The sequence below is a fragment of the Salmo trutta genome, chromosome 8, assembly GCF_901001165.1.
Source record: "Salmo trutta chromosome 8, fSalTru1.1, whole genome shotgun sequence".
Lineage (NCBI taxonomy): Eukaryota > Metazoa > Chordata > Actinopteri > Salmoniformes > Salmonidae > Salmo > Salmo trutta.
This window is the reverse complement of record NC_042964.1, coordinates 12,270,014-12,284,162: the sequence shown is the minus strand read 5'-3', so window position 1 is coordinate 12,284,162 and position 14,149 is coordinate 12,270,014. Positions and strand designations below refer to the sequence as shown.

At 40.1% G+C, this 14,149-nt stretch overlaps 1 protein-coding gene across 1 annotated transcript in view; it reads right to left on the bottom strand.

Moving 5' to 3' along the window:
- LOC115198228 (protein AF-9) overlaps positions 1 to 10,912 on the bottom strand; it is a 55,443-nt gene extending 44,531 nt beyond the window's left edge. The window contains exons 1-2 of the mRNA XM_029760012.1: positions 10,740 to 10,912; positions 9,960 to 10,140 (exon numbers count right to left, since the gene is read on the bottom strand). Coding sequence (XP_029615872.1) covers positions 9,960 to 10,140; positions 10,740 to 10,751 — 193 coding nt within the window. The 5' untranslated portion in view covers positions 10,752 to 10,912. The remainder of the gene's footprint in view (positions 1 to 9,959; positions 10,141 to 10,739) is intronic.
- Positions 10,913 to 14,149: the final 3,237 nt, after the last annotated feature.

Below are 14,149 nucleotides of genomic sequence, written 5' to 3'. Positions count from 1 at the left end.
CGTACACTACCGGTCAAAAGTTAAACCCTTGAATGAGTAGGTGTTTTCTTTATTTTTACTATTTTCTACATTGTAGAATAATAGTGAAGATATCAAAACTATGAAATAACATGTATGGAAACGTAGTAACCAAAAAGTTTTAAATCAAAATATATTTTATATTTGAGATTCTTCAAATAGCCACCATTTGCCATGATGACAGCTTTGCACACTCTTGGCATTCTCTCAACCAGCTTCACCTGGAATGCTTTTCCAACAGTCTTGAAGGAGTTTCCCAAATGATAGTCCCACTAAGCGCAAACCAGATGGGATGGTGTATCGCTGCTGAATGCTGTGGTAACCATGCTGGTTAAGTGTGTCTTGAATTCTAAATAAAATCACTGACAGTGTCACCAGTAAAGCACTCCCACACCACCTCCATTGCTTCACGGTGGGAAATACACATGCGGAGATCATCCGTTCACCCACACCACGTCTCACAAAGACACAGGACCAAAAATCTCCAATTTGGACTCCAAAGCAAAGGATACATTTCCACCGGTCTAATGTCCATTGCTCGTGTTTCTTGGCCTAAGCAAGTCACTTCTTATTGGTGTCCTTTGGTGGTTTCTTAGCAGCAATTTGACCATGAAGGCCTGATTCACACAGACTCCTTTGAACAGTTGATGTTGAGATGTGTCTGTTACTTGAACTCTGTGAAGCATTTATTTGGGCTGCAATTTGTGAGGCTGGTAACTCTAATGAACTTATCCTCTGCAGCAGAGGTAACTCTGGGTCTTCCATGCCTGTGGCAGTCCTCATGAGAGACAGTTTCATCATAGCGCTTGATGTTTTTTGCGACTGCACTTGAAGAAACTTTCAAAGTACTTGACATTTCCCGTATTGATTAAGATATTTAGGTCAAAGTAATGATGGATTGTCATTTCTCTTTGCTTATTTGAGCTGTTCTTGCCATAATATGGACTTTGTCTTATACCAAATAGGGCCATCTTCTGTATACCACCCCTACCTTGTGACAACACAAGTGATTGCCTTAAAACACATTAAGGAAAGAAATTCCACAAATTAACTTAAGGCACACCTGTTAATTGAAATGCATTCCAGGTGACTACCTCATGAAGCTGGTTGAGAGAATGCCGTGCAAAGCTGTCATCAAGGCAAAGGGTGACTATTTGAAGAACCACAAATATAAAATATATTTATTTGTTTAACACTTTTTGGTTACTACATGATTCCATGTATAATTTCATAGTGTTGATGTCTTCACTTTTATTCTACAATGTAGAAAATAAAGAAAAACCCTTGAATGAGTTGGTGTTAAAACTTTTGACCGGTAGCATATGTCGGTGGTTTTGCTCTACGACCCCCACAAGTCACGGGACTCATCTGAAGTCGGTACCGCCAATCTGCCAACTTCGGTCTGTAGCGTCCGACCACTTATGTCTCATTTCAGGAAACTAGGTGTTTGTTGCGCATCACTTCTTCACAGGAGAGCCATTTAAATTTAAAAACTTGTTTTGTCAAAATGCGGTTTTTAGCAGAAATGCTGTCTGGAACATGTGAACTTTCACATTCCTTAATAACAAACTTGTATGCCATATGTAAAAACGAATATATTTTTTTAATTACGAGCCTAGTTGGTTTAGCCACAGATAAAGACAGGAACCTTCCCGCTAGCCATGATTGACTGAGATAATAGCTGGGTATGCCGAGAGATAAGTTCGGATTGGTCTGCCATGTAGCACGCTTCTGTCTGTAACATGAGCTGGTCAGTATGTGTAGGTAATCCTTTCTAACGCGGCTTTTTTGAAAGATATCTCGTAGTAGAACTGGAAAAGTGTTGCTCCCCACTTTATGGGAGGACCAAGTTTTAAAATCAGTGGAATGCCCTGTGGAATTAGAGTATGATAGCTAAGGAGAAAATTCTGGCGTTTGTCTGCATATTTGCAATCAGAGTCGAAAAGAGAACACGCAAAAGGCTGTGGTATAAAACACCCGTCTCCGGATTACATCTTCAAACTAAGAGTAACCATGGCATCTGTGAGAGGGAGAAGCATCCTTGCACGTATATGGGTAAGATAGTCTAGCTAGCTACATTTGCAGATATTACACGTTTCCAATTTTGTCAGAAAGTTGTTTTCATTTCAAGTTAAAGCATACTGTTAGCTACCTAGCTAACGTTAGCTGGCTGGCTCGCTAGCTAATGTTATGTGTATGATCTGCGTAGTAATATTATTCGTATCTCAGTTATTTGCATTGCTAGTTATAGCCTAATGCTAGCTAGCTAACATTGAACCTGGTTGGTTAGTCAAAAAAAAAGAAGAAAAGACTCCACTATGCAAGTAACCATTTCAATAGAACGTTCATGAATGTCACTGCGACGACTGTAGATAGACATAGCTGGTAAATTTGCTCTGGCCATCTACTCCGATTTCAGAGCACTCTCGTCTGAGTGTACCAGAGTGCAGAATAACTGACAAATTCACAAACGCGCAACACCCATTGAATATGGCCAGTGTCAGTAAACGTTGGCAAAAAGCATCATTAAAATGTTGCCAGCAGCAGTTGCAATCACCAACGCTCTGGATAACATAGAACAGCCTATCCAGCTCTGCTAGGGCGAGTAAAACGGTCAGAGTGAACTGTTCTCCCATTTGTGTCTGGAAGTAGCTAGCCAATGTTAGCTTGGGTGCTTGACTCCTGTTGTGAGGTCAGAACACTCCGGATCAACCCTACTACTCGGCCAGAGAGTCCAGTGTGCACTATGAACACTCAGAGCGAAACGCTCCGAATTTACAAACAGACAATCTGACAACACTGAGTTTACGAACGCTCCGAGCACACTCTGGCACTCCAGATTGAATTTATAAAAACAGACCTGTAGTATAAACAGGCTTTTAGTCTTGAAATCTTTGGTTGTTTAGTACATGGCCTCATATGTGAATCCTTATAGAGATGGGTGGGGCTAAGTCTTAAGAGGGTGTGAATGATGCTGAATGGGGTGTACTGTAGACAAAGAAGAGCTCTCCAGTAGGTGTACCAAGGGCCATTTTCTCAAAAGTGAGGTTATCAACTTTCAAAGCAGAATTACTTTCCCCATTATTCCTCAACTATAGTGTATGATATACAATTTTCTAGCTTTCATCCAATGTGATTTTTTTTTTTTTTTTAATGTTGCTACATAAGACCGAATCGAGCCTGTCGGTCACATATGACCCCTCTATGGAAAGGGAAGTCTCTCATGAACACATACATGGATGCCCACAAGCCCCGCCTGAAGGTAACCCGGTACGAGTAAAAAGTATATGGAAGTAGTTTAGCGCCTAAAAAAAAAAAAGGTGTTTAAATCAGTGTCAAAAATAAATTGTTTACTGAACTCATCTCTCTCAGATATAGGACAGACTCTTCAAAACAAACTTCCTTTAGATTTTTTTTTTTTACCATCTGCTTATCCATGTATGAATCGGTTATTCAATGTGTTTCTATGGGCTAATAGCAGTAAGGCCAAATTCAATGTTTCATCAAATAATTATATATATATATTGATACCTTAAGGGGTCAAAAATCAAATCTAAATTATCCTTGGTATGACCATCTTAAAACAATTGCATATGTTAGCTTAGTAGACCCCTGAACACCCGGCTTAGACTCTAGAGGGTTAAGATCCATTAACACTTTTGAAAGTCATTACCACTAGTAAAAGACAGGCATAGTCACGCACACATTCACCTGACAAACTCGAACATTCAAATTTGACTACAAATTGAACCATACATCTAGGCTACCACAATCTCCAAAGCCAGACTCCCCTAAACGAATCAGAATGTTCTACGTTGCAGACAAAGACAATATGGCCATCAATATCAAAGCCAGACAAGATCACATTCGGGAACCCACAGCAAAGGGAGGAAAGGAACGCAACATCTAAGACATGTTTTAGCCTGAGGAGATCATGTATGGGTTACTCCAGTGATTTGACTTATGTGGTATGTGCACACACACACACAAGCCACAAAAGAATGATGGAGAAACGCAAAGAGAGGATGTGGAAAGTTAAGGCTTGATGCTACAACTTCAGGGGCTCAGGAGAGGCCCAAGGGTCCAACATACTGACCCAATCATTAAGCTAAGCCATCACTATGGAGGGAATAGGGCAGGTGTGTGTGCGCTTAGTTTATTTAATCTGGTTATCGGAGAGCTTCTTTTACAGAATAATAACAAAGAGCCTGAAAAGAGCCCTTCACTGTCAGTCTGTTTCCACAGAAAGATCTATTAACGCTTCTGTCAACTCCCCCATTCCGCCCCCGTAATGCCGAAAGGCCCTTTATCTACTTCCCCAGAGACAGATGAACTCATGGATACCATTTTTATTTCGCTGCGTGCAGTTTGAAGCAAGTTGTTAACTAGCTCTAGCGCAATTGCAAACTGGCATGGGCATAATGTCTGGAAGTCTATGGGTATCTGCTTTCAGATAGCATTCTGACTGGAAGTCTATGGTAACACTAGTTAGCATTGGCTTGTGAAACCACCTCTAACTTCCTGCATACTTTACAGAGACATAATGAATGGTATCCAAAAGTTAATCTGATTCTGAGGAAGGGCCTCATTGGCAAAATCCCAAAGTATCCCTTTTAAGTGACACTATTCATTAAATATTACCTGCACATCTTATGAGGCATCTCAAAACACAATAAAATTGCATTGACCCATTATTGCACCAATTCAAATTTCCCCCTACATATATATACACACACACACACACACACACACACACACACAGCTACCTCATACCCCTGCATATTGACTCGGTACAGGCACACTCTGTATATAGCCATGTTATTTTTACTTGTTATTATTTTTCGTTGTGTGTTTTTTCTCATCTTTAACTCTGAATTGTTGGAAAAGGACCAGTAAATAAATCAGGTCACTGTTAGTCAAAACCTGTTTTTTTACAAAGCATATGACAAAATTGATTTGATTAAATGGCACCAAATAGAGTGCTAGTGCCAAATAGAGTGCCATTGGAGCTCAATACAAAAATAGCCCATTCTCGGTTCCAGTCCAGACCCAACTTCCAGGTTGGTGAGCTCCACCGACACGACAGCGATGCCATTCGCAGCGGCCGTCGCCACGGCAACACCTGAACGCCAGGACTCAACTGCCGGCGATAATGAAGCGGCACTGTGACTTTATAGACCGTTGCATCATTAATTTTAATGTGTTGAGAAGAAGCAGCTTCCCCTCCCGGACTGAAACTGAAAATCAGTGCACCTGTGGGGGAACGTGAGCGGAGCGCTACAGCAAAGTCTCCAGTTCGCTTCCTAAGCACCACATCATGGCCAGGGGAGTAAAAGTGATGTGAGCTAGAACCGTCCAAACAAGTAGAAAATTAAAGGCTGGTTAAGCAAAAACAGGAATAGAGGATAAGATTTAAGATTCGGAACAACGCTCCGAGAGCCCGTTTTGACCAATACCTTGTTGACGTCTCTGCCGGTGTGAACCATCAGTTCACTGGCATCTTTCCACAGGGAAATATATTTAGAGAGTGACACAAATGTGACCCGCTCAGCTCCCTAAAATCAATAAATCAAACTTCCCATAGAGCCAACAGTCATGATATATTACCATCAGGCCTTAAAACTGTCACTGAGGTTTTGAATTACGATTATGACTGAGGAGTAATGGGAAAAGGCCAGCTTTTCCCCACTGGCTTTGAAGCAGGTGAGAGCACCCTTACAGAAAACACAGCATATGAGTAAGTGCTCATTTCAGAACCTGAAATGACAGGCAAAATGGCCAGTGAAAGAAATGAATCCCTCGTCATTCTGAATATCGGTGAATATGAATATCATGAATATGCCGACCAAACCGTGTTCCAGTCCATTTATTTTGGGATGGGGTCGGTCTTACACTCCTTCCCACAGCACTAAATATCAGGTTTCCAAGGCTACACAGCATGGCAGCCAATCATAGCCATTTTCTTCAGGTCCGTTTAAATGTCTTGCTGGCCATAAAACTCCAAATTGGAAGCTTTAACCGAGAGAGCAGCACAGTGGAGAATAGGGACAGTAACTGACCACTCCTGTTGTGACAAATGTTAGCCATTTTAGTTTTCTTCCTAATTCACATATAGCCTGCCTTACTCTACATTTATGCCACATTTTTCACATTTAGGATGGCTAAAAAGTATAACCATCCACAATACATTTTTCAAAGCAAGGTGAGTGAAAAGATTCCCTTTCAAGTGAGGAGAAGGCACTGGTGTAATCCACAACAGCTGCAAGACGGACTATATTAAAACAGTATAGCCAGCGTTTAGCCGCCTCACAAGAAAAGAGAGAAAGAAAGAGGGAAGAAAGAGAGAAAGTGGAAGAGTGACCTAATGCAGAGCTGCACATTCTTGACCTAATGCCGAGCTGCACCTCCTTGGAAGGAGTGTCTGTGCGTCTCTGCAGGAGTAGGGGCAGGCAGCTGCGCCCTTATGAGACCACTCTGCGAGACTGTTAGTATTAAAACTGTCAAACACATGCTTGTCTACGCTACAAGGTTTCCCCTCAATTTCTTTGGCTTCGCCCGTCAGGGGCCCAATGTTGATCAAAGGTACCGGAGGGGTAGGGGTGGGGGGCTTCAGCCGGGCTGAAGACGGCTTGTGGACGTCTCTTGTACCCAACAGAACAGAGAGAGGGTGCCGATGCCACACTGCTCCTGAAGAGTCTTCAAGCTCGATTCATTCAATTCTACATAAGCTAAATGTATCCTGTCGTAACATAAGAGTATCTTTCTACTGTTGTCAAATGTAGGTGTACTATCAAAACACAGGTAAACTCCCCTAACAGGTCGAGATACCACCAAGTTTCAGAACAAGACCTGTGAGACAGTTTGCTAACCATGATACAGCATGAACTTGCCAAGGCAGGTTTCAGCCTAAAAGGAGAGTGCCAATTGGTCAAATTCAGTGATAAGCTGCAAATACATTATCCTTGTAAACAAGATCCAAATGCGCTTTCATTTTCACTCGAGTTTAAGCAAGGCTGGAAGAATTTAAAACCATGGCCTAGCCTGAAAACCCTGAGCTTGCCTTAACAAAGTAACGAATGTCACTGTAGGCAACACCACGTTTTGATAAGTGAGACAGCACTTGTGCCGACAAGAGGGTAACAATGAACCACTATACCCAATGATGGAAACACTGCTCATTTCCCCAAAAAATGCCTCAAAAGAAATAAGTCACTCATTACCCACGCACCCAAATGTATTGCGTCTACGTTTTATACAAAACCCTTCCTAAGAAATAAGGAAGTACTTAGGCTGGCAATTTGTCACCATGTGAAAACACACAGAAGTACCAGAATACCATTCACCTCCTTGAGACTGGGCTAGGATCTCATGGCATGTGTCATCAGGTGATTTACACGAGGTTAAGCATCTTTCTGATGGGTTTTTGGGACATTTTCTCCAGGCCCAGCACAATATTTATCAAGAAGGGGTGGGGGGGTACTCTCACTGGGCTCACCTCGTCATCAAAGGGCCTTCTTCGGAACATACATCTCACGCAGCGCTGTTTCCATATCAGGTACGCGTTTAGCTTGAAGTTCACACACACCGGTAGAAATAAAACACCTCATCTGTTCTCATGAGCTTTGAACTTTGAACTGCATCTATTCCTGTGCCATAAATCAGAGTACTGGATGATAATAAGTACTTTCGCTAACCACCAACTCTCCTCTCCGGTCAGGTGTTCAGACTAGGGAAGAGATCGGTTACATACGCCTCAAGAATTCACTGCATGCATTGGAGCAGCACTTTGGAGCATCAAATACAAGCAACACTTTGTATACTAGCCCTTGCCTTGACCCCCTCCCCTCTATTTACACACTATAGATTTATGCCCGTTGAAATGGGAAAAATACGGTTTCTTTTCAACACGCATGTAAATGGCCAGACATTCCAGTTTATTGACAGAACACTGATTTGCTAAATGACTTAGCAGGAAACTGATGGTTAAGGTGGATTCGTAACCAAATACATCGTACATTTCTATTTCACTTGCCACCATGTTCAAATGAAGCTCTGTAGCTCAGCTATTACAGAACATGACATTGGTGTTATGACAAAATAACTAAACATTTACCAGCAACTGTTTATTTGTGTATTCAAAAGTCCAGTAGCAAGACAGCTTACAATTACATTGTTTTTTCAGTATTCTCGCAGTGAAAGAAACAAAGCCTCTCTTTTAACTGATTTCAACCTCGTTCCTTGGCACTAGTCTAGCAGGCTGTTCTGTCTCTTTGCACCACAAAGAGCCGACTAAAGAGCAGACTCAAAAGCAGCCTTTGGTGGGTTGTATGTGTGGAGGGGGGAGAGGGGGGGGGGTTGGCAGAGAGGGGTTTGTACAGTCAACCATGTACGACAGACTGTAGCCTACCTGCACCAGTGAACAGAGACCGAGCATATGCAGCACCAGCAAAACAACCTTATGGTGGTGGCTGGCTGGTTCTACGGTTGTCTTGTGTTCAAATCTACCAGCCTTTTAATGAATATTGTAATAGGCTATGAAATTCATCCGGTCAAATCAAAACTGTGACAACTCGTGTGACATTTTTGAATTTTAGAAATAGGAGTGAAAATCAGATCACTATGCTTCTATAGGGTATTGGTAACATCATGACAGCAGACAGGGCCCAGCTGTCAATGGAACGCGTCGGACACTTACTGGTGATACTGGTAAACATCACAATGACACCATGTTGTGAACTGTAAAACTCCCTGGATAACGTAACAGGTATGTGATGTGTAGCCTATGAGAGGGCTGTCTATGCAACAACATCACTGTGTGATACTAGAAGACACTGGCAGGTTATGTTTAACAGCCTACAAAAATGGACAATCAAGTCACTAATATTTATACTATATAGGGGTGAAAGCATAAAAGAGTAAGAGTTATAAATGAATAGCCTACGCAAAAGACTTTATTTATATAGTAAAAGATAGTGGTTCTCCTGCACCTCAGCAGGCTATGAACCCATTTGGTACATTGCATAACGCATATTTTTCTTGATGCAATGACTATTCTTCAGACTGTTGAGAGTAGTGGGGTTATCGTTTTAAAAGGAGAGTAAATAATGAAATGGTTGAACAACAGCATGATCTTACAACTGTTCCCAATAAACTGCAAATGTTCCCTGGTAATCTGAGTCGCATGTAATTAATATGACAGGGTCTCTCCAAGGCATCGACTTTGGCACATTTCCCTGCATTTGTCACACCAAACAACACACCAGCAGGAAAGGAGGTAAAAATACCAAACCAACAAATACTATAATTGATCCCTTCCAGCCATGCCAGAAGCTTAAACAACCACTATGCTCTCCACTGTTTGAACAAGCCCTCTTATGTTTACCATCACCAAATGCTGGGTAGTGGTCACATTTAGCCTTTCTAGTTATTAATGCCAAACCTAGCAACGTTGTTACGGTTTGTAGTTTACTCTCACCTTCATTTGGGTTGCCCAATCTCTTATAAAACTTGTGGGGTGGAATTAGTAACCTATTCTACTAAAACTGGTTTACAAAACAACCCAATAATGCTTTAATCTAACCCCTCGGGTTATGTTTTAATTGTAGAGATACACACATAAGGGGAACTCTATCCTATGACGATCAAAGATGTTTACAGTATAAATGATCCAATAGCGCATCTAATTAATTCTGCATGCGCTACAGGTGGGCATGTTCAAATGAATGGGGGGGGGGGGGGGTCCATTTACAAACTTTGCAAAGTGAAGGCTATAACAAAAACATGTATTTTCAATGAACCGCCAAGGATGGTCGCGCACACAAATCAATAGGCTTAATTTGTCCGGAGTGGTGGGCTACTGCTATAAGCTTTGCTTTACAAATCAAGCAGTCTATTATTTTATGTCAGTAAAACTCAAAAGGCAGGGTAAATTATATGCCTACCTCGTTTTGGTCTTGGGAAGCTTTCGTGCAGGTGAAAAACGACTTTTTCCACAAAGTGCTGAATGTTGCTGTGCTCTGGTCCTCGGACAAACACCATCCAGTCGTGCGTAAAGCCTTCCACCGTGGGTTTCTTTCTGACCTGGGCACGATGTCCGAGTTCTAGTTTCACCTGAACAGCACCCTAGAACATCCAAAGTCATATCACATATTGTTGCCAATCGGAGGCTGGCATCATTGCATGCTGTACAGCCTACCTACATCTATCCACGAGTAAAACCATACATTGTCTCAATAGATGCGTGGAATAAATTAAATAAAACAAATCACACGTTAACATGTTCTGATTTGATAGGTCTACTCATAATCACTTGCACTCTATCCTGCTTTGCATTTCAGCAAAGAAAGCAATGTGTCTATAGCCTTCCCTACACTATAAAGACATTCATGTATTTATGTTCATGAAGTAGCCTAGGCTACAAACGGCAAAATCATTTTGAACGCCGAAAAACTATTACAAGGAGACTGTAATTTGCCAGTGTAGACTTCTTTCATGATTTTACTATCCAAGCATCACTTTCGCAAACATACTTTATACGTGAGATATGCAACATTCTAGACGCGCTTCGCTGCTCAACTAACGTTAGTTCTACTGTACTTGAATATCAATATGTCTGGAAATCTTCGGCTCAGACGCGCCGGGCAATACCGCCTTGTTCGAGCAGAGAAAACAATACGTTGGAACACACCCTGCCTAAGCATGGTCGCGAGCAGTGTACTCACCGACGTGGCCATTCTTGAGGCCGCGAGCAACCGCTATTTCATCGACAATTTGTTCTAAATGAGAAGATATAGGAGTGCAAATGGCTGATGGCGGACATGGTCTCTCCTAATTGAACTCAACCCCCGAGTTTCAGACTGAGGAGCAAAGTAAGACGCATGCGCTGTTTTGTGCACTGACAAGAGACAGACAGAGCAGGGGGAAGAGAACCAATGAGACAACGCACACGCGCAGAGAACCAATGCGTGGTAAAACCACCTCACAACTTCCCCACATAGGCAAGGGATTATTACCCCATGCCTTCAAACCATTGATGACTAGTACTAATACTTTAACATTATTCAATGAATCCAACATGATAAACAGTCTGCTATTAGATGGTTTTTTTAAAGTATCAATTAGCCGACAACTGGATGTCAATACATTCAAACATTTCCCCAAATAGTAATTGAATCAACATAATCATTCATACACCATTCTTATCAAATCAAAAAACATATTATTGAGCCCCAAAATAGATAACAATTCATGTTTTATTCGACCATCCCCTCCTATAATGCCCATTCCATCATCACCGCCCATAATGTGACAACCAAGTAAATAAACACCTTGATTTTGGACTATACTCCAAATAGCCCACAAATTATGATCCTGCCTACATACATACAGTATGATCTGAATGAGTTAAATACAATTTCTGACTGAGAAATCAATGAATGCAAGGTGTCAGTTTCCACTTTCTTTCAATAGATGTGTGTTCTTCAGTTGTGCCAGCAGCAAAATAAAGACCTCACCATATGGACCTAAGAAGTGTTGGATTTGACAACAAGCCAACTGTTCATCATTCCCCGTTGAAAAACGATTGTTTTTACTGTCATTGCTGGGGCAACTTGATGTTGCTTCTGCTTGAACACATGGATTATTGTTAAAGAGGTAATAATTACTTTATTGAAGATCAGGTCAGGTGGTGCCCTAATCTGAAAGCTCTTAATTTCACTAGAATGGAGGCGAGGACAAAAAGGTGACCAATTGCAGGGAGCAGAGGTCATGGTGCCAAGCATATTTTTTCTTTTCAGTCTCCTCCATTTCCACTAAATGATTTATTCCCTAATAATAATAATAATGTAAAATTAACACATTTACAGAAAGACCTGTGTGAAGGCCAACTTGCCGAAAAGGAACTTTTTGAGGCAATAAAATACTTTCAGTCTGGAAAAACACCAGGGCTTGATGGTATACCAGTAGAGGTATATGAGACCTTTTTTGATGTACTCAAAGATCCATTATTATCATGTTTTAATTACTCTTATACAAATGGTAGACTTTCAGGTACTCAACAAGAAGGTCTGATTTCATTACTACTAAAACAGGACCCAGGTGGTAAGTATAAAGATCCAGTCCATTTAAAAAACTGGAGGCCTCTAACATTTCAATGTTGTGATGCGAAAATCCTGGCGAAATGCATAGCACATAGAATAAAAAAGGTTTTACCAGATATTGTTCATGCTGATCAGACAGGTTCTTTACATGGACGATATATTGGAGATAATATATGACAATTACTAACTGAACATTATGAAACATCAAAGATACCAGGCCTGGTCTTCATTACAGATTTTGAAAAAGCGTTTGATAAAGTACGATTAGAATTTATATATAAATGCCTGGATTACTTTAATTTTGGTGAATCTCTTATACAATGGTTTAAAGGTATGTACAGCAACCCCAGATGTAAATAATGGTTACTTCTCAGAAAGTGTTGAGCTTTTAAGAGGAGTAAAACAAGGCTGTCTGTTGTCTCCATATCTATTTATTATGGCCATTAAAATGCTAGCTATCAAAATTAGATCCAAGTCTCATTGAAGATCTTGATCACTTTTCTAGCCCCTCTGGATTAAAACCTAATTATGACGCTTTGGATAAGAGCATCTGCTAAATGACGTAAATGTAAATGTAAATGACAAGTGTACCATACTACATATTGGATCGTTAAAAAATGCAGTGTTTACACTACCTTGTAGTTTACCAATAAAATGGGTGGATGGTGAAGTAGACAGACTTGGTATTCACATTTCAAAAAATATAAATGAACTTACCACAATTAATTTCAATAGAAAGTTAGCAAAAATAGATCTGATTCTGCAACCATGGAGAGGTAAATACTTGTCTATTTATGGAAAAATCACATTGATTAACTCTTTGGTCCCATCAAAGTTTATTTACTTACTAATGGCACTGCCTAATCCAGATTACTCGTTAATCATGTAAGCAAAAAATATTTCATTTTATATGGAATGCTAAACCAGACAAAATTAAACATGCCTATTTATATAATGAATATGAGTTTGGGGGGCTAAATGTATTAAATATTAAAGCTTTAAACCTCTAACTAAAAGCTTCACTCATACATAACTTATACTTAAACCCCAAAATGGTTCTCCAGTAGATTATTAAGAAAGGCTCATCCTTTGTTCAAAAATTGCCTTTTTTGTCTTCATACAGATTACAACTTCTCATTTCCGGCAAATTGAATTTTTTTTTTTTAAGTATCTCCCTTTCTTCAACAAGCCACACAAAGCTGGTTACAATGTCAGTTTTATCCTCCAGAAAAGATAGAACAAATATTACATCAAATGTTATGGTTAAAAAATAACATTCTTTATGGAATTTGAATTTTTTTTAAAATTATATTTATTAATGATATTATGAATAGAAATGGAGGAGTTATGTAACATATGCAGTTATCGAAAATGTATGGGAATATCTGCTCAATCCAAATTTACAACCAACTGATTGCCGTATTACCACAAAAATGGAGGAGGCAAGTGGAAAAGGGAGAAGTGGGGAACTTGTTTGCCTGCCATATATTATTAAAGATATAAATTGGCTGAAAGGAACTGGCATAAATAGAAGAATATACCAGTTTCATCTAAGGGCAAAAATGTTGACAGCTGCGCCATACAGGTTGCAAATAAATGGGAGGAGATTTTCAATGTACCAATTCCGTGGCATATGGTTTATGAACTGGTACAAAAAAACTATACTTGATTCAACACTTAAAGTTTTTCAATTTAAATGATCATATAAAATTCTTGCCTCCAACAGAATGCTACATATATTTTTGGCATACAACAATTTCAGCTCTGTAGATTTTGCTGTGAAGAGACAGAATCAATAGATAATTTATTCTGGTATTGCCCCTATGTAGCTTGTTTCTGACCACAGGTTCAGGAATGGTTAAAAAAAATCATAACATGCACCTAAAATTCACCTTACAAGTAGCAGTGTTGGGCGATTTGGAAGGCCATAGTCAGTCAATAAATAATATAATAATACTCATAGGAAAGGTTTTCATCTTTAGCTCACAATCTGTGGATACTATATGATTAGAAAGGTTCCAACATTTTGTAAA